Source organism: Heterostelium album (genome assembly GCF_000004825.1).
Source record: "Heterostelium album PN500 unplaced genomic scaffold PPL_scaffold1, whole genome shotgun sequence".
NCBI lineage: Eukaryota > Evosea > Eumycetozoa > Acytosteliales > Acytosteliaceae > Heterostelium > Heterostelium album.
Genome location: NW_008805063.1, coordinates 117,188 through 135,993, shown reverse-complemented (window position 1 = coordinate 135,993; position 18,806 = coordinate 117,188). Strand labels below are relative to the sequence as shown.

General features: G+C 33.0%; 5 protein-coding genes and 1 non-coding gene across 6 annotated transcripts; 3 read left to right on the top strand and 3 right to left on the bottom strand.

Annotated features, from left to right (window-relative positions):
• Position 1: 1 nt before the first annotated feature.
• On the bottom strand, positions 2–5,400 carry PPL_00130 (SET domain-containing protein; the record flags this gene model as incomplete). Its single annotated transcript, XM_020571169.1, has 5 exons — positions 2–13; positions 523–3,003; positions 3,075–3,751; positions 3,920–4,844; positions 4,867–5,400. The coding sequence occupies 5 exons, from the start codon at positions 5,398–5,400 to the stop codon at positions 2–4; spliced, it is 4,629 nt and encodes a 1,542-aa protein (XP_020438443.1).
• Positions 5,401–5,534: 134 nt separating this feature from the next.
• PPL_00129 (uncharacterized protein) lies at positions 5,535–9,014 on the top strand (the record flags this gene model as incomplete). The annotated part of the gene is made up of 5 exons (XM_020571168.1): positions 5,535–5,549; positions 5,749–5,883; positions 7,008–8,087; positions 8,172–8,406; positions 8,731–9,014. The coding sequence occupies 5 exons, from the start codon at positions 5,535–5,537 to the stop codon at positions 9,012–9,014; spliced, it is 1,749 nt and encodes a 582-aa protein (XP_020438442.1).
• A 656-nt stretch (positions 9,015–9,670) lies between these two features.
• On the top strand, positions 9,671–11,414 carry PPL_00127 (uncharacterized protein; the record flags this gene model as incomplete). The annotated part of the gene is made up of 3 exons (XM_020571167.1): positions 9,671–10,678; positions 10,823–10,850; positions 11,308–11,414. 3 exons carry the CDS (start codon positions 9,671–9,673, stop codon positions 11,412–11,414), a joined length of 1,143 nt encoding a protein of 380 aa, XP_020438441.1.
• PPL_00128 lies at positions 11,317–11,406 on the top strand. Its single transcript is given in 2 exon segments — positions 11,317–11,354; positions 11,370–11,406. It is a non-coding gene; the product is annotated as a tRNA-Tyr (tRNA).
• Positions 11,415–12,001: 587 nt separating the features above from the next.
• On the bottom strand, positions 12,002–13,986 carry PPL_00126 (BTB/POZ domain-containing protein; the record flags this gene model as incomplete). The annotated part of the gene is made up of 5 exons (XM_020571166.1): positions 12,002–13,042; positions 13,124–13,159; positions 13,421–13,446; positions 13,489–13,818; positions 13,941–13,986. The coding sequence occupies 5 exons, from the start codon at positions 13,984–13,986 to the stop codon at positions 12,002–12,004; spliced, it is 1,479 nt and encodes a 492-aa protein (XP_020438440.1).
• Positions 13,987–14,267: 281 nt separating this feature from the next.
• PPL_00125 (glycoside hydrolase family 9 protein) lies at positions 14,268–17,349 on the bottom strand (the record flags this gene model as incomplete). The annotated part of the gene is made up of 2 exons (XM_020571165.1): positions 14,268–14,272; positions 15,603–17,349. The coding sequence occupies 2 exons, from the start codon at positions 17,347–17,349 to the stop codon at positions 14,268–14,270; spliced, it is 1,752 nt and encodes a 583-aa protein (XP_020438439.1).
• Positions 17,350–18,806: the final 1,457 nt, after the last annotated feature.

Sequence of the window (18,806 nt, the reverse complement as noted above, 5' to 3'; positions counted from 1 at the left end):
TTTAAAAGATTAACTGTAAAATAATTTTAATACAATCTACTTAGATAGTAAAAAATATAATATTACTAGGTATTTGGAAGTTTTGTTTATGTTTTTTTTTTGTGATGTATGTTTCTTCTTTGTTTGTAAAATGGATTAAAATTCAACTCAAAGAGGACAGTAGAATCAAATAAAATCTCTTTCAACAATACTATCAACAAATAATAAACAACATCGCTATCAAGTAAAATATAACATATTCTAGTTTAATTTATAAATAATTCGGGAGGATTTGACTTCATTTATTAAAATGTCTCAAATTGACAGGTTGAGAATGTTTTTTTGTATTGTCGAAGCGATTTATGTCGTGTGAGGATATATCGATTGTTTTTTTTAAAAAAAGGGTGTACCAAAAGTTGATATGATTATTTACAACATTTAAATTAAATTTAATTTCTTCGTTTCTAAAATGGAATAATTGAGAGAAGTTAGTATTAGAATATATGTAATGTGATAATAATTAACTAGATAGGATATACATACCATATAGTTTCTTCTATTCCAGTCACCTTCTTCAGGGTCCATCGATCCATTGTAATGATTTTGTGGCGATGGAGGTTGTTGACCAGAGATTCCACCACGCACCAATCCACCGCTGGTGTACTTGCTCGGTGTTTCATTGTTGAGTGTCGGTGATTTCGGTGCAATGTTACTGCCGTTGCCACCAGACTTGTACGGACTTTCATAAGGTTCTTGGTCTGGGTATCCACCGTGGTGTGACAAGGGTGGCGAGAATCCATTGCGATGGGGATATCCACCTTGTGGTCTTCTGTCCCAGCCAGATCTCATTTCATTGCCGCCGCCACCACCGCCACCTCCACCACGCTCATAGCTGCCAGACTGACTACGGTATTGATTTCTCTCGTAGGGATGATCACCACGATGACGATTTCCTATGTCCCAGCCCGATGACTTTCTAAATGATTGGTTATCCCAGTGGTCGGGAGGCGATCTGTCACCGCCACGATAGCCACGAGGGAATCTTCGGTCGCCTCCTCTCATTGGTCCGCTTCCACCACCACCACTGCCTTCGTAGTTGTCGCGGTCGTGGTAGATGTTGGTCCAGCTGCTGCCGCCACCACTACCACCTCTGTTGAATTCACGTTCACGCTCCATACGATCACGAATAAACTCGGGTTTATCGCGTCGGTTGCTGTCACGGTCCCATTCACGATCACGGTCACGACTTTCACTACGCTCTCTGGAGAGACGATAGGGTTGATCGATAGGATCACGAAAGTTTCCTAGAGAAGAGGTCAGTCCACCTCGCATCAGCGGCGACTGACTCGGTGAAGAGGGTGTGTAGTTTACCGAACGTGACAGTCCTCCACTCTTGAATTGGTCGTCTCTATCTCTATCTCTATCTCTGTCTCTATCCCTATCGCCTCTGTCTCTATCGTAGTAGTCATTTCTCATATCATTATTTCTTCTTCCACTATGAGGATTATCATTGAGTTGATCAGGTAAAGAACCTTCTTCTTCTTCCAAATTATTATTATTATGAATATTATTGTTGTTATCTTTTTCTTTGGATGATAATGATGACGATGATGTTGATTTATCTCCTCCAACTCCATTCATTGATATATTGGTTGATGTTGTTGTTGTTGGTGAATGTTCAGCTTCACGTTGTTCTTTCTGTTTGAATTCAGCTAACCATGCTTTTTTACCTGCGAATTTCGATGGTGTTGAACTGACCGATCCGTCGATGTCTTCACGTGATTTGTGTGGCGATGATGATGATTTCATTGGTGAAATATCCATACCGTCGTCAGTGGCACCGAACTGCTCCTCTTTGACGAGTGGCGAGAGATCATCGAGTCTACGCTTTGATTTCTTTGTCTGGTCGGTCGAGTCATCGAGATGTCGCTTCTTTGTTGGAATGAAAAGGTTGGTTTCCGCCGCCAGAAGCTGTTCTTTGCGTGCAGCCTCACGTTTCTTGATCTTTTCATCGACGGGCATACCCAGAGATTCCAACAAAGCGATGGCCAATGAAGCTCTTTCATTGAACCAATTCTGAACTGGACAACAATAGGTACCGCATGCACATGAAACTGGTGTCTTTAGCGATTGGTAGGCATAGTCGAACGCGATGGTTATCTCTTGCTGCGACTCGAGCGATGCACGCGAGAACAGTGCCGCTCTGACTTCGCCACCATCGACCATTGTGTATTGAATGCGCGAGTTGGGAGCACACGAGCGGCGTATATATCTGAGGATCGAACCTTGCTGGCGCGCGTCTATACAGAAGCTGCTGGCGACACTCTTTGGTGTCTGGAAAAACAAGACAAACGGCGATGGCATACCGTTGAGAAGGTAGCTGTGGGCGTCGGCACAGTCTGCCAACACGTCAGTGGCGCTACAGACAACACCGGTGTACTCGTCAATGAGTTGATTCGCTTCGATATCGACGGTAGCGAGGATCTTGGGTGTTGGTGGTTGTTGTTGGTGCTGCAGCGGTGACTTTAGCGGAGAACTAATGATTTTCAATGAGGGCGACAAGAATGCTTTCGGTGGATGTGGCAACCTTATTTCAAAATGAGTGCTATAGAATGGCTGATCGATACTATCAACGGCAAAAGTAGACTTTGAACTATATTGATTGGAAGTAATTTGTTTAAATGAATTGTTGTTGGTATTGTTACTGTCGTTGTTACTGTTGCCATTATTGTTGTTGTTGTTGTTAACTTCGGATTTGGCGCATTCATTCAAAGTGTTCAACAACTCTTGTGCATATTGAATCATATAGGCTGTTACAGTATCTTCGGACAACTCCAACAACAACGAAATTGCTTTCTTTATACTATCTCTCTGACTTGAAGTTGTTGATTGCTTTGCGAATACCAAACAATACTTTTGAAACATCAAATTATCATTAACATCCAAATTGTTTATACACTTTTTACTATTATTACTACTATTATTAATATTTGATATCCTTGATTTCCTCAGATTATAATCATCCTAAATTAAATTAATAAAATTGATTAGATAAGAATTGAAAACTTGATGAATGTTTAAGAAATTATGCTTACTGAAAAACTTTCTCTTAAAACCAATGATTCTACAAATGCGAATAACTCGAGAGAACTAATGAATAGGTCGGATTCCTTTGGATATTGAATAGAGTTGAATGACTTTTTGATGATTTCAAGTGGGAGTACGTCTTCGATGAATGTGAAGTTCTTTTGTAGTGCTTTGATGTCGAGTGCTTTCAAGAGGGGCGATGACGATGCAGAGTCTGCGAGTACCGGTGTGTTGCTTCCAGACTGACCGTCGGCAGCGTCGTCCGTCATCAAAGTATCTTCGTCTTTGGCAACCTCAGAGGTGGCACCATTAGCAATACCACCGGTGGAATCCGATAGCTTTCCGTCTTTGTCGGTGGTTGCTGTCGCTTTGGGAGTGCCAGTAGTGGCTGTTTTCTTTGGTGGCTTCTTACGTTTGGTTCCGTAGCCGGTGGAACGACGCTTTGCTCTCTTGGTCGTGGTGGTGGTTCCACCGCTGCCACTTCCACTGTTGCTGCTGTTGTTGTTGTTGCTGTTACCGCTGCCACTGCCAGCTGTCTCTTTCTCTTCGTACTCAATGTTGGACTCCAAGTTATCGAGTTTCTCACAACTCGAACAAATGAATGGGTCGGCAATCGATTTCGGCAGACATGCGATATGTGACCAAGTCTTGCACATCAGACACTCTGTGATCTTACCGACGGCATCTTTCTTCTGGCAGATGCAGTTGATGGTGCGAGGCACACACAGCTCACAGTAGTAGTGTTTAGGGACGGACTGTGCAGCCTTGATACCAAAGCAAATCGAATGTTGCCAGACATCACACTTCTCGCACTGAATCATCAGACCCTGATCTATGTTGTTGGCGCATATACAACGAATGGTGGATTCGCTATTGTCATCGTCTTCGTCGTTGTCCTGGGAGTCCTTGTCGTCGTCGATTGCCGCTGCCGCTGCTGCTGCCGCCGCTTTCTCCTTCTCCCTCTGCTCCTTCTGTTGCTGCTGCTCTTTCTCCTTTTGTTCTTTCTGTTGTTGCTTTTTCGATTTTGGTGTGGCAGCGGTTGCTACTGCCTTTGATTTTCGTGTTGGTTTGATTCTTGGTGATTCAGCTGTTTCAATAACTGGCGTAGATTGTTTGGTTACTGTTGATTCTTTATTTAACTCGGTTGATGATTTCAAATTTGAAGATGTTGATGTTGTTGTAGTTGTTGTTGTTGTTGTTGTAGTTGAAGTTGATTCTTGACCAACGTATGTTGTCGATGGTTGATTACTCGATGAGCTACTACTACTGCTACTACTGGAATGTGTAGATACTTTTGAGGAAAGCATTAAATCTGATTCCAATAGTAGTTTCGGTAACTCTTTATTGTTATAACCTACGCCGTGATGGTTTGGAGTAGTTGAATTGGATGGTGGTTGTGAAGTTGATTGTGTTGTTTTTGATGACGATTCTTTTATATTTAAACTATTACTATTGTTGTTATTATTTGTTAAAATAGGTGAATGATTTGGTGATATATTATTGTTGTTATTCAGTAGATCACTACCATTCTCTACTACTACTGTTTTACTCTTTAGATTCTTGTTGTTCTTCTCTGATTTCGTCGTCGTTGTTGTGGTGGTGGTAGTTGAAGTGGTTGAAGGAGTGGCAGCTTTCTCTGAAACAATACCGGTATTGCTATTCGATTGGAATTGAGTCGGTGTTGATGCTGACGATGCCGTTTGTGAATTACTACTATTCGTTGAATTTACATCTTTTTCTGTCTTTATATCTATACCTCTATCTTTTTCTTTCTCTTTCTCTTTTTCCAACAGCAAATGCCTTTCCTTTTCTTTTTCTTTTTCTTCTCTCTCCCTTTCTTTTCCTTCTCTTTCTCTTTCTCCTTTCCTTTTCTTTCTCTTTTTCTCTTAGTAATTGTGCTTCTTTTTCTTTTTCTTTTTCCTTCTCTTTCTCTTTTTCTTTTTCTTTTTCCTTCTCTTTTTCTTTTTCTTTCAGGAGGAGTGTTTCTTTATCTTTGTCTTTACTACTACTGCTATGATTTGTTTCTTTTGTGTTGTTGCTGCTGTGAATTTGAGGAGAGGGTGGCACCACGGTGGTCGTACTAGTGGCATTGTGTGAAGTTAGTGATGTTGATGATGGTGTAAGAGGTAATATTGAGAGGGTGGTGGTGGGTATACTCGGTGAGGTGTCGAGCTTGATCGAACCAAAGAAACTACCAAAGTCTAACGATTTAAAAAGTACAGAGTTGGTCGTCGATTCAGAGTTGATCGGTGGTGATTGATCTAAAATACCCTTTGGTAGAGCTCTTCGTGCAATCGACTTTCTTCCTCTCTTGTTTTCTTCTGTAGTGCTCATCTATCTCTATCTATCTATATCTATATCTATATATCTATGTAGATTAACAAATATCTAATATTAATATTTTTATTTTTTTATATTTATTTTTTATATTTATTTATTGAGTCAACAAACAAACAATTGACTTTAGTATGTATGTTGATGTTGTTATTTGTGTTTTTTTTTTATTTTTTATTTTTATTTTTTGTTTTTATTTAATTTTTTATTTTTATTTATTTTGTTTTATTTATTTATTTATTTATTCGATATATTTATTTATTATTTATTTATTTATTTATTCAATATATTTATTTATTATAATCATAAATTGATAAACAACTTATATAAGTGTTTATAGTTATATAGTTGATTACAATTTGTATTGATTACACTGTCGCTGCTGTTTTTAGTTATATAGTTATTGCGATTGTATTATATGATACTGTTGTTGATAGTTATATTTATTGTATTATTGATTTTCTTAAGTTCAAACTTACCTGTGTATTTATGATTATATTGTTGTTATAATAAGTTATGCTATGTTGTGCTGTGTTGTATATTTGATTATTTAACTAGTTATGTTTCTTTAGTTTTAAAATATAAATTCATTCCCTTTTAGTTATAACAATTTGATATATTTTCGAAAATATATATAATTCTTTACAATAATGTTGTTGTTGTTGTTGATGATTAGCTAATATCTTTATACTATCAAACAAACTATACAGATGATGTTGTTGTTGTTGATGATGATGTTGATGTGAAGATGATGATGATGATGGTGAATTCAACTACTATTATAAATATCTAATTAATTATCTTTGCAAATATAATAGAGTTTATATATTAATGTTTGTTAATGTTATTGCTGCTTGATGTTATTGTTGTTATTGTTGTTGTTGTAAAAATAAATAAATATTAATAAAAGAGTAACTAAATTAACTAACTTTTTAGTTTCATTGACTACAAACAACAACCGACAACCAGAAAAAAAAAACACATGGATTGAGTGTCAATAGAAAAAAAAAAAAAACAAACCAAAAATTTTTTTGTTTGTAAAAAAAATTCAAAATTTTTTTGTTGCTTTTTTCAACAAACCAGCAACTTCAGTTGCAAGTAATAGCTTTTATTATTATCTCTAAAAAAAAAAAATTAAAAAAAATAAAAATAAAAAAATTTATAATAAATAATTCAATTTTAGTTTTTTTTATTTCAACTACTTTGTTTTTATTAGAAAAAATAATTGTTGTTGAAATGATCAAGTAACAACAGTGTATATATATTATTTATTAATGCAACTAAAAGCACAGAACTTTGATATAATGAATAAACTCTTAGCTGGGTTGTGACCCTGATAACTTTTTTTTTTTTTTTTTTGTCCAACTTTTTAAAATGCAATAAGATCTGCATAATGAATGTTCAATTTTTTTTTTGACAACAATTAATTATCAATTGTTTAACTTTAAGAATTATATATAATTTTCAATAAATTTAGAAATAGTCTTTATATACAAAAGAATAAAGAATGTTATCAAATTTTAGAAAGGTACAGTAACTATTTTTTTTAATAATATTTATTAATTTTTATAAATAATAATATTAATCATAAATAAATATTTATTTAGTTATATCGACCGACTACCAGGATTACATTGAATAGATTGGTATCTTATTCAACATCCAATTCAAAACCACCCAATGTCAATGTTGGTCCTACTTCCAATGTAAAGCTTTCAACTGGAAACAATACCAACAATACTGCAACTACTACGAAGATAAATAACAATAGTAATAATAATAGTAATAGTAGTAGTAATAACAGCAACAACAACAACAATAATAATAGTAATAATAATAAAACAGGACCAACAGGATTTCAAACATTTAAAAGATATTTAATTGCTGCTACGGTTGGTTCGACACTGGTGGGTGGTGCCTATTTCTACTATCAATACTTGGGCAATGAGAATTATATGTTTTCAAGCAAGTTGGGTGTTAGTAAAGATACTTTCGATAAATATAACCAGTTGGTTGAGAATTTGAAAGAGCAATCACCACAGACAGCTACAGCTACAGAGGCAGACTCAACTCAAATCAAACGATTACAAGATCAATTGGTACAACCAAATGAAACAGATACTTCGGTAGAGAGTGTAGCCGTCACATCACTACCAACTAAATCAGAGATTAAAAGTATTGTTCAACAGCAGAATGCTAACGAAGAGCTACCAGAGATTAGATTGACTGCAAGTGGTGCACCTATTAATCAAGAGGAAGACAATGACACAACATCGGTGGTAGTTTCATTGAATAACGATGTTGTTTCACAATCTAATACAGACAGTGATAGTGTTACAACCGAGCAAAGTAAACAGCAACAAGCCAGAGCTGATATTATCGAGAATCTGACAGAGTTGGCCGTTGGTATTGAAGATGAAATCTACAAGAAGATTGGAATCGTAGAGAATGCCATTGAGGAATCGATCTCACATCTGCATGAAAATAGCCCACAACATAACAAATTTGAAATAGTCCCAATCGGTGAAGATCTGACTGTCTTGGAGGTAGAGCCAGAAACATCATCTGAATCACAAACACCATTGGAATCAGCAATAGTGGCAGTAGAAGAAACACCAATCGATAAAGCATTGAAATTAATGGAAGAACAATATATCTCACAAATTAGATCACTTTTAGAAGAAAATGTATGTAATTACTATCCAAAGAATTTCTTTACATATATATATATATGTATATTAATGATTAATGTTTTTTTGTTATGTTTTTAGATTAAACTAAAAGATGAAATAGAAAAGATAAAGGAAATGGAGAAATCATATTTCGAATCGACAGAGGAGAAGTTCAAACAATTGTATAGTGAAAAGGTAGATGATAATCTAAAGTATATCAGTGGTGAGGCGCTGAAGAAGTTGGAGGATATGGAGAGTCACTTTAGAGAGAGTCTAGAGCAAAACTATCATACTTTGGCAGCGAGTGTACAGAAGCAGCGTGAGAATCTCACCGGTATCTTTAATTCTCAGCAGAAAGCCATTGAGAACAGCGAGTTTGAGAAGCGTTTGATTAGCACTATGACCATTGCTCTTGTGGAGTTGAAGAAGGCGATGAACAAAGCAGCCGGAAACACTCCATTCGCCCAGCAATATCAGACTCTCAAGGACATCGCTAACTACGACGAACTGCTCAAGGTGATGCTCTCAAAGATGCCCGCCGGACTACAGAGTCGCGGCGTTGCTAGCGTTCACCAGTTGAAGGAGCAATTCAACCGGTTGGCAGAGGAAGCACGTGAGGTGTCGCTGTTGCCCAACGATCAGTCACTGCTTGGTAAAGCTCTCTCCAAGGTGGCATCGAAGCTGATCGTACCAGAGAAAGGAATGGTCGAGGGTAGTGACACTGACTCTACTTTGGCGCGTGCAGAGGAGTTCTTGAAACAAGGAAACCTACCGAGTGCCATCAAAGAAGTCGAATCGATCTCAAAGAACAACGAGAAGATCAACGAGCTCACACAGCAATGGATTTCAACAGCCCGCGAGAGAGTAATGATGGACAATCTCGTTAAATTATTGGAATCTAAATTATCTCAAATTTCAAACGATATCAAAAGAGAAGATTAAATTATAAAATAAATAAATTAAAAAAATTGCTTTTTTCTTTTAAACTAAATGTTACTGTCGTATTATCATTATAACCACAATATGGTTATTTTTATGAAATCAATTTTATATTAAAGTAGAATTCAACGATATTATTATTAATCTTAAGTTAACTTATCTACACATTTTTCTTTTAATAAGAATGAATCATTATGATGAACTTGAATTAATTTATAACAATAACAACAACAATCTTTATTATCATTATTATCTATACTAAAAGATAATAAATAATTTAAAATATATTATTTTAGATTTATAAAATTTAAAAAATGGGGTGATGTTCATTAATCATTGTACAATACTTAATGGTTTGTACAATGTTGTGTATGATTAAATTTTCGTCTACCCGATGAAATTATGTCATTTTAATCATTATTTTTTGTTAATTTTTTTTAACCACACTTTATTCTTTGAAGAGGTTTAATTTTGATGGTTTTTTTTGACCTGGTGAATCTAAACCGTCGATTATTTAGGAAACCAAAAAAGTATATAAACTTGTTATTTCAAATGATTTAACCATCAAACTAATAATCATCAAATAAACAAAAACTTAAACTTTAAATAAAATCAAAATTTATATTTTTTTTCTTTTTCTAAATTTATATATTATAATAATGCAATCAGTTAAACAATTTCTCGTTGACCAATACACTAAACTTCATTTCAATCCAGTTGATCTCAAAGGAAAGGTGATCATTGTCACTGGAAGTAATATTGGAATTGGTTTTGCAACTGTTCAACATCTTCTAAAGATGAATCCAGAGAGAATTATTATGGCTTGTAGAAATATGGAGAAAGCTAAAGAAGCAATCTCCAAACTACAAAATGATAATGGTGTAGCTATTGAGGCGTGGCAATTAGATATTTCTTCGTTTGAATCAATTAAATCATTTGCAAAGAGATTTCAAGATTCTTCATTGCCACTTCACATACTGATAAACAATGCCGGACTCGGTGGAAACATGCCTTTCTCGTTGACAAAGGATGGACATGAAACAATGTATGGAACAAATCATCTTGGAACTACGCTGTTGACATTGCTACTGCTGCCAGTGATAAGAAAGACTGCACTTGAGAATAATGTTTATCCAAGAATCATTAATTTGGCATCGGAAGTTCATCTTTGGACCAACTTTTCAGTAAAAGATAAACCCAATATTATCAAGGCAATGGATGACCCAAATTTGATAGTTGGATTCGATAGATACTCGATATCAAAGTTGATGAATGTTATGTTTACAAAGAGTCTGGCGAAACACCTTCAAGAATCAAACCAAGCAGAAGATAAAAAGATTTCGGTCTACTCTATCAACCCTGGAATGGTTACATCAGACCTCGGTTTAAAAGATGATAAATCATGGTTGTCTAAACTTGCTTTCAAGACACTCAATACAGTTTTAAGTTATATTATTGCAAGAACACCAGAGGAAGGATCAAAAACAACTATTTTAGCAGCAACCAGTGTCGATTACGGTGTTGAAAGTGGAATTGAAAATGGTATCTATTTCTCTGCTTGTAAACCAGCAAAAGTAAATGCTTTGTTGGATGGTGAAGAAGGTCAAGCTTTATTAGAAAGATTATGGAAAGAAACACTTCAAGTTCTTCCGGTAGAAGTACAAGATGTGAATATTTAAATAAAATCACCTTAATTAAACAATAGTTTTTTATTTTCTACTTTACAAAAACAATCGGAGAGAGTAGGGGCGGCAGAAATGACTTTTACTATTGCATGGTGCTCTCATTTAAATTGATATTAATAATAATAGAAATTAAAAACTGAATTGTTTTTTATCTGTAATATGATGTTCTAGGTAAGCAGATGACTTAGAGGTGATAAGTTTGCTGTTATAAAAGTGTTTGTTATAGGGAGGATATAATCACAGCAACATTCCATTCATCCGTCTAACAGCCGGTTGTGACTTTCTTAGCCCTCCATCTGAAGTGGTATCCTGGTGGTCCCAACCTAAGGAGTAGAACATAGAACAGATATCATTTCCCTGCCTGGTCTTTAGTTGAAGTTAAATTACTAGTCACAATAAAAACCGTGGTACAATTGTTGTGTTGTTGAATATCTCAACCTGATTCTTCAAAAAAAAGTTAACTACAACTTCAAACTATTTAATTGGAACTTTTTCCAATATCATCCTACTAAACTCTTAAATATTTATATGTTCCAATGGTTATAGACCCATTCTTTTTGAGCGAGTTCTCTTTCCTCCATTTAGAAGAGGATGCAAAATTTTTTTGATAGGCATAAATTCCGACTTTAACTCAAGTGGTAGAGTGTTTGACTGTAGTAAGAATCACAAGAGATATCAAAAGGTTGCTAGTTCGAGTCTGGCAAGTCGGATCTTTTAAAATTTCAATCTCCGCATGCGATCGGATTTAAAAAATTGTAATGAAATTCTTTTTTAATTAAAATTGAAGTTTTTTTTTTCTTTTCGAAAACGATAACAACCTACTATCTAATGAATCTATCATAAATGAGTATTTACAGCACATATCAGTAATGAAATTATTTATAAATAACAGTATCTAAGTAGAGTATTTTTACGCATAAATTAGTGTGGGTGGAACAAAATACGAAGAAATCAAAGTGTTCCTCTTCTTAATCTTCATTTTCAATTAACCAATTCAATCATCAGTATTCTCATCAACTTAATAATCTATAAAATATCAATAACTAAAATAAATTATAATAATCAAAATAGCAATCAATTGCAGAATTATGAAAAAGTAAAAACTGTAAAAAAAAAAAATAAAATAAAATAAAATTGAAGTTAATTTTGAATTAAAGAATGGATGTGATTAATCAACATTTTATCAAACAAATATGAGGTATAACAACTAGATTAAATTTAATAATAAAGGATTTTTATTGATTTTTTTACATGTAAATATCATTAAACAATAGTGAGTAAATCTAATCTTTCTATTCATTTTGTTTATCCTTCTATTGCAATGCATTCTAAAATATGGAGTTGAATACAAACGGTATCATTATCCAAATAACCGAGAGTTGGGTCATAGAGTAGCTTCAATTCTATCAAACCATTGCCCCATACACTCTTTTCATAGTTGAACAAAACGTTGGGTGACGAAGGGTAGTGTTTGGAGAGTGTCTTGTTCTTGTGATTGACCAGCGCGAAAAAGAAGGTTGTATTTCTAAGGAAATCGTAGGATTCCTTCTCCTTGACTCTGACCGCCTCCAGGTAGACCGAGAACGAATCCGAGTGTTTCGCTTCACCCGCTGGATAGGCCCACATCTTCCATTTGAGTCCGATGATTTCAAAAGTATTGGAAACGTGCTTCTGTGTCTTGATCGAGCTAAAGTTGTTGATCGTCCACGAAACCGATGAGCAACACTGGTGGTCCGGACAAAGGAAATTGTAGACATCGACACCGGGAGTAGGCGGTGGATTCTGCTTGTTACGAGCTTGCAATCGATGGTTTCTCAATGAATTTATATCCTTTGGATACAACTCTGGTCTGGAAAGGAATCGAAAGGCTTCCAGCAACAATCGATCCGGTACAATTTGCATTGGCTCTACAAGAGTAATTAAATCCTCGTAATCCATCGTTGGGAATCGAATCAAATTGAAAATCTCTGCCAATTCTCTATTAACTTTGCTATTGTTAATGTTGTTACTGTTGTCGTAGTCAAAGTCAAATTCATTGTTATTATTGTTGTTATTATTACTGTTATTATTGTTGTCGTCGTTGCATATACCATTCTCTGATGAAGTTTCACCACTACCATCACCAATTCTTCCAATAAAAGCATCTTTGATATTGTAACGAATCCACTCTATTGCCGACTTGAATATATCAATCTCTTTCAAATATACATCGTTGCTCTTTAAAATACGGATAAGTAAATCTTTTGATAATTTACTGACTCTATTCAGCTGTAAAAAGTATGTTGAGTTACAAACTGCTTGGTCTATATAAAGATTATTTAATTCGCTACAAATAGATAAATTCTCCTAGAAAAAAAAAAAAAGAAATGTAAATATATATATTAGTTAAAGTTAACAAGCAATTAATTATAATTATATGTTACTTACATCAAATAAAAAACCTTCTAAAACTTCATTGTTCAACTTTTTGATAAAATCTCTACATATTTGTTTGCCGCCTTCCAAGAGGAACTGGTCGCAGACCATGAATACCTGATTGAGTGAGTCATTCTGAATTCTCAGGTGTGAAGTGTAGAGAAACATTAGAATCTCAAAAAAGACACCGACTGGCACATTGGGAATGTTGATCTCTTGTTGTGTTGTCTCTCGCATGCCGTTGGTAAGCAGCGTTCTAAAGTAATCCGAACCATGTTGTATCATTGATTTGTGTGCATATATCCTAACTTCTGCTTCACCATTATCATTTTCAACTATATAATTATTTATATTTATAATATTATCATTATTATTACTATTATTACTGCTATTCTTATTATGATAATTTAATACTATTACATTGTCGTTTGATGATGATGATGATGAAGAAGTAGATGGTGATGGTGGTGGTAAGAGAAATGTAAGATCATGTGTATTGTTCTTCTGGAATGATGGTTGTATAAAATGGAAGGATGACGAAGTTACTGCCGAGCTATCTGTTAAACTGCTATCATTATTACTGCTATATTGTTGATCACTGTTTGAAGGTGATGAAGATGACAGAGACAATGATGTTGGATTCTGAAGATGTTGTGATGCTGTTGCTGAAACTACTGGTGAAGATGAAGCTTGTTTATCAGAATTACCTATTTTTAGTTTTTAAGTTTTTTTTTTTTGTATTTTTTTTTTTTTGAAAATAACTAAAATTAATTTCTTTGAATAATGATTAAGAGAATCAATTTCTATTAATAATAAAAAGTAAAATTACCTAAATTAAGATTATCTAAATCAAGTGGAAATTTCATTATATCCATTATTTATATTTATATATTTAAGAATGTAGATTCTATATTTATATAAAAAATGATTTTCAACTAATGATTATAACAATATATAACACTAATAATATATTTGATTAATTTATTAACTACTTAATTTATATTGATTTGACGAAGTTGTTGTTTCTGTTTTTTTTTTGATGTTTAATATATAATTTTTATTTTTTATCTTAATTGGATAAAAAACACACACACAAAACTAAAAAAAAAAAATTAAATTTCTAAATGTACAAAGCTTGTTTAATTATAAATAAAAATTATACTATATATAATAATACAAAACAAAACTGATTGAATCAATAATTAATAATAAAATAAAGATACAATTAAATTTAGTTATTGTCTATTGATTATATTATATAGTAAGTGTTGTTTGATTAATTAAAAAATAAATAATATAAATATTGATGTTGTTTTTGTTATTGAATAATAAATTTATTTTAAAAAAATATAATATTACCTATCTATTTAATTATATATGATAGATAGAATTTGTATTATTTAATTTTTGATTGTTTATTTTTATTTAGTTATTTGTTTATTTTTTTTTTGATTATTTTTATCATTAAAATTGGGATGATGTTATATGTAAAATGATTACATTTTATAATTGTTGTTGGATTAATAATCAATTGTTTAAATTGTAGACTGACTTATGATTTGTTTATTTGTAGATTGTGATTTACAAATTAGACGAGAAAAAGGTTTAAAAGGAAAAAAAGAATCAAAAAAAAAAAACAATAATCAATCAATTGAATTGCAACAAAAACTTTATCTCTTAAATAGTTATTATTGTTTGATTGTTGTAGTTGTTTGGTGTTTATGTTTTTATCATGATAATATAATAAAGAAGTGGAAGTTGAGAAAGGATGAAAGTAATGGTTGGGTGGAGGGGAAAAAAAAGAAAAACCATAAATGTGAATCAAACATTGTTTCGAAATGAAAGTATATTTTATTCTTTTAATTTTTTATCTATTTGTTTCGTGAGTAAGGTTAATTGGTTTACCAAGAGAAACAAATAAATAAAGTGAGATAGAGGGGTAAGATGAGTTATCGAAAAATGTCTTAATAAAATGGTAACATTGATTAATATGTGTTAAACAATACTATTTTTTAATGTGTGATTATTTTTGTTTATAATTGTGTGTATCTATTTGTGTCAGTGTGTTTGTTTGAATGTGTTGTTTATGTTTTTGATTATTTATTTTTATTAATTGATTTTGGTACCAAAATCTTTTATCTTATCTGTTTAGAATTGGAAATTGTTAAAGTAATTTATTCTTTTATATGTAAAAGCAGAATAAAATTTTATTTATTTTTATTTTGAATAAAAAAAGTGTTTAAAGTGTGAAAGTATTTCAAAGATATTTGTACAAAAACAGGTCTGATCATCAATTTGTAAAATCTATTGTCAATAGATAATAGAAGTAATACAATAGTTATCTGTCACCTTTTTAAAATAATCTACACTTGCATTCTCAAGTTAATTTATTTTAATTAAATTATATTATTTATTGTTTATTGGTAGTATGTTTATTACCAAACATCCTAACAGGTTAATAAAGTAATGATAGCTAATAGTACAAAAATACTTGATGATTTTAATGTAAATCCACTGGCAATAGTAGGATCTTCAGATGGTTCTTCACCATTGGTTGTAAGACGTGAGGTAGTAGATGGAGTTGATATTGGTTTCGAGGAAGTTGATGGCGAAGTTGTAGTTTTGGTGTTAGTTGTTTGGTAGGTTGTTATAGTTGAGCTTAAAGTTGGCAAGGAGGTAGTAGAAGTAGATATTGTAGTGGGTTGTGAAGATGTCGATGTTTTTGAAGAAGTAGTCGATTGGGATGATGTCGATGTTGAAGTTGGTTGCAAAGTTGTCGATGTTGTTGAAGAAGTAGTCGATTGGAATGATGATGGATTTCCATTGTAACCTCCAGAGTGTTCGAAACTTACAAGAGCAGCTAAAGCACCAGTAAATGCAGCATTATAATCGATAGCAGGTTCGTTTTGTTGATAGTTTTTACGAGCATCTTCGTAGGTTGAGTTTTCAATTGATGGTCCACCAATTAGTGCTCCCAGTATTTTGTAGGTGGTTGCAACCGGATAATTTTCGGATAGAGATGGATTTGGCAATGGATTGTGAGCAGCTCGGTGATGCGGGAATTGCGCATAGTTATTTCCATATCCAATTACAAATGATTTCGAGTTTGCCGGACATTGGCCGAGCACACAATTGACTTGCTCGGTTGCCCATCGTTTAGAAGCCGGTGTGTTTATAACTGCAGCAAGAAATGCACCTCCCATTGCATAGCGGTTGTTGCCCCACTTTGCAATACCTGATACAATTCCATTGGAAAAATTGGGTTGATTTATCCAGCTTTGGGCAATATCATTGGATTTCGATTGGAAGTTGTTTAAGAATTGAGAGAAGTTGGGGTCGGATGACAATGATTTGAGTGACATCAACAAGGAAGCAGAGTATTTAGAATCCCAGCTTAACATGGAACCCCAAATATCATTTGCAAAGTTACGACCTTGTAGTTTCTTGAGATTGTTTGTCAAGTCGGAGAGGTAGGTGGTAGATCTACCAGTAGCCAAATACATGCATATCGAAGCCCAGATAAGTTCGTCTTCGTATCCATGGGATTCGTAACCCTGTCTGCCATGATCGGAATAGTCTGGAACAGCCATGGTTCCGAGTGGACACGCTTTACCTAGAGAATACAATGATTTGGCTTTGTTGAGTAGCTGAGTAGAGTAGGATGGGTTGGTGTCGGCAAATACAAGCGATGCTACTGCCAATGCAGAAGCGGATTGCATTGCTACGTCGGTACATGGTTGAGTGTTGTCCACAGTGAATATTTCTCGTGGGTATGTTACATCAGATGGACGGTTCCATTGGTAATGTGAACTCATTACATCGACTTGGGTTACCAAGTTGTTAGCTTTGTAATGAGCATTCATGATCCAGTCGGTTCCATATTTCAAAACTGAGAGATAGTCATCTTTTAGATGGCACTTGTTCGCGATGTTGTCTTGGAATAAGAGGTATGACCAACCCAGAGTTGTCATAGTGTAGGCGAGTGGGAAAGTGAATTTAATATAGTCACCGGCATCGAAATAACCACCAGATAAATCGATGTTGAGTTGTTGTCCATCATTCAAAACTGAATCTTCACGCCATGGAACATCGTTATCCGGAAGCTTACCAGCTCTCTGAGCCTTATAGAACATCAAAGATGCATGCAGTGGTATACAATAATCGATTTCATTTTGTGCAACATTTATTGATACAAATACAGATAATAATAATACAATTGATAATTTTATAAATTTCATTATTTTGTTTTTTTGTTCAAGTCTTCTTGACTCTTGGAAATTATTTTATAAAAATAATACAAATACTTATACAGAAAGTTGAATATCTATTGATACAAAATAAATATCTTTATTTTTAATTGTTTTATGTTTTGTTTTATTATACATTGCAAAAATGCAAACGCTTTTATAGTTGATTGTAAAATCCATTAAATTCCAATGTAAATTCGAGATCATAATCTTATTGGATACAATCTAGATTTTCAGTTTAAAGTAATCCAAATAAAGGGTATTCTTTTGTTTGAAATACAAGTTGCAATTAGAAATTTCTTTTTTTTAAAAAAAAACAAACTACAAGTATATCGAATAAATCCAAAAAAAAAGTGTCTATCACCAATAACAAATAAAAACCATATGATACCCATTAGTTTGTTTCGTTTGGATTTAGATTACCATTCATCTTGAAATTGTACAACTTTTTCAAACAAAACACAACAACTAAACAAGTAAATGATGCGGTAGACGATTTACAATTATATTTGGCTTTAGCCAAACAAAATTAAATATCTTTACTTTACAAAGAATTGTATTTGTTTATTGTTATCATGACATAAAGTTAAAGATAAGACTTGACAAGTTGACTTTTTAAAAAAGGGTGTGAGGTGTGGTTTGGATAGCGAAATTAACTTGTACCTTTGATTGCATTAAGTAAACCTATTGAAATCTTCCATACAAATATGTTTATTATCGTTTTGAAAATTCAAAGTTATTTTAATATTACTTTTATTAATAGTGGAGGTGAAGTCTCGCAAATATATAAATGTCAAGGTCTACCTTCCACTTTTGCTTTTGTAAATATAATAATAATAAAAGATTGCAGCAAAATAAAAATCACAATTAAACAGTTGTTTAACACCAATCACCACAAGTATTCTGTTTTCGCACTGAACATTCAACACTAGGTAAAAGATAACAAACAATTAAGCAAATAAGCTGCAAAGATGTGTGAGTATTTGTTTTAAAAGTATAAAGTGATCGAGACAGACCCAAAACTATTTAATTAATGGTTGTTTTTGATATAATATATTGTATTTTATAATAAAAAGAAAAAGAGAAAGTTATTTAAAACCAAATTAACATTATTTCAACACATGGTGAATATGTGTGCTTTGATAAAATTTCTAAATATAAGATTGTTGTTAAAAATAACTTTAAGAGCATTACAGAAATCTGGGTTTGTTTTATAAATAAATTATATCTTCTTTTTTAAACTATTAGGAGATGATTGTTTTAAAGATAATTTGCAAAAACTTAATAAAAAGAATTATTGTTGTACTATCTTTTTTTTTTGTTCCACCACTTTTTTTTTTTTTTTGTTTTTTTTTTTTTCAGAGGTAACGTTGTTCTTTCTTCATAGATACATGGCCTAATTTATATAATGTAATAAAAAACATTTTTTAATTAATTGTGATTTTTAA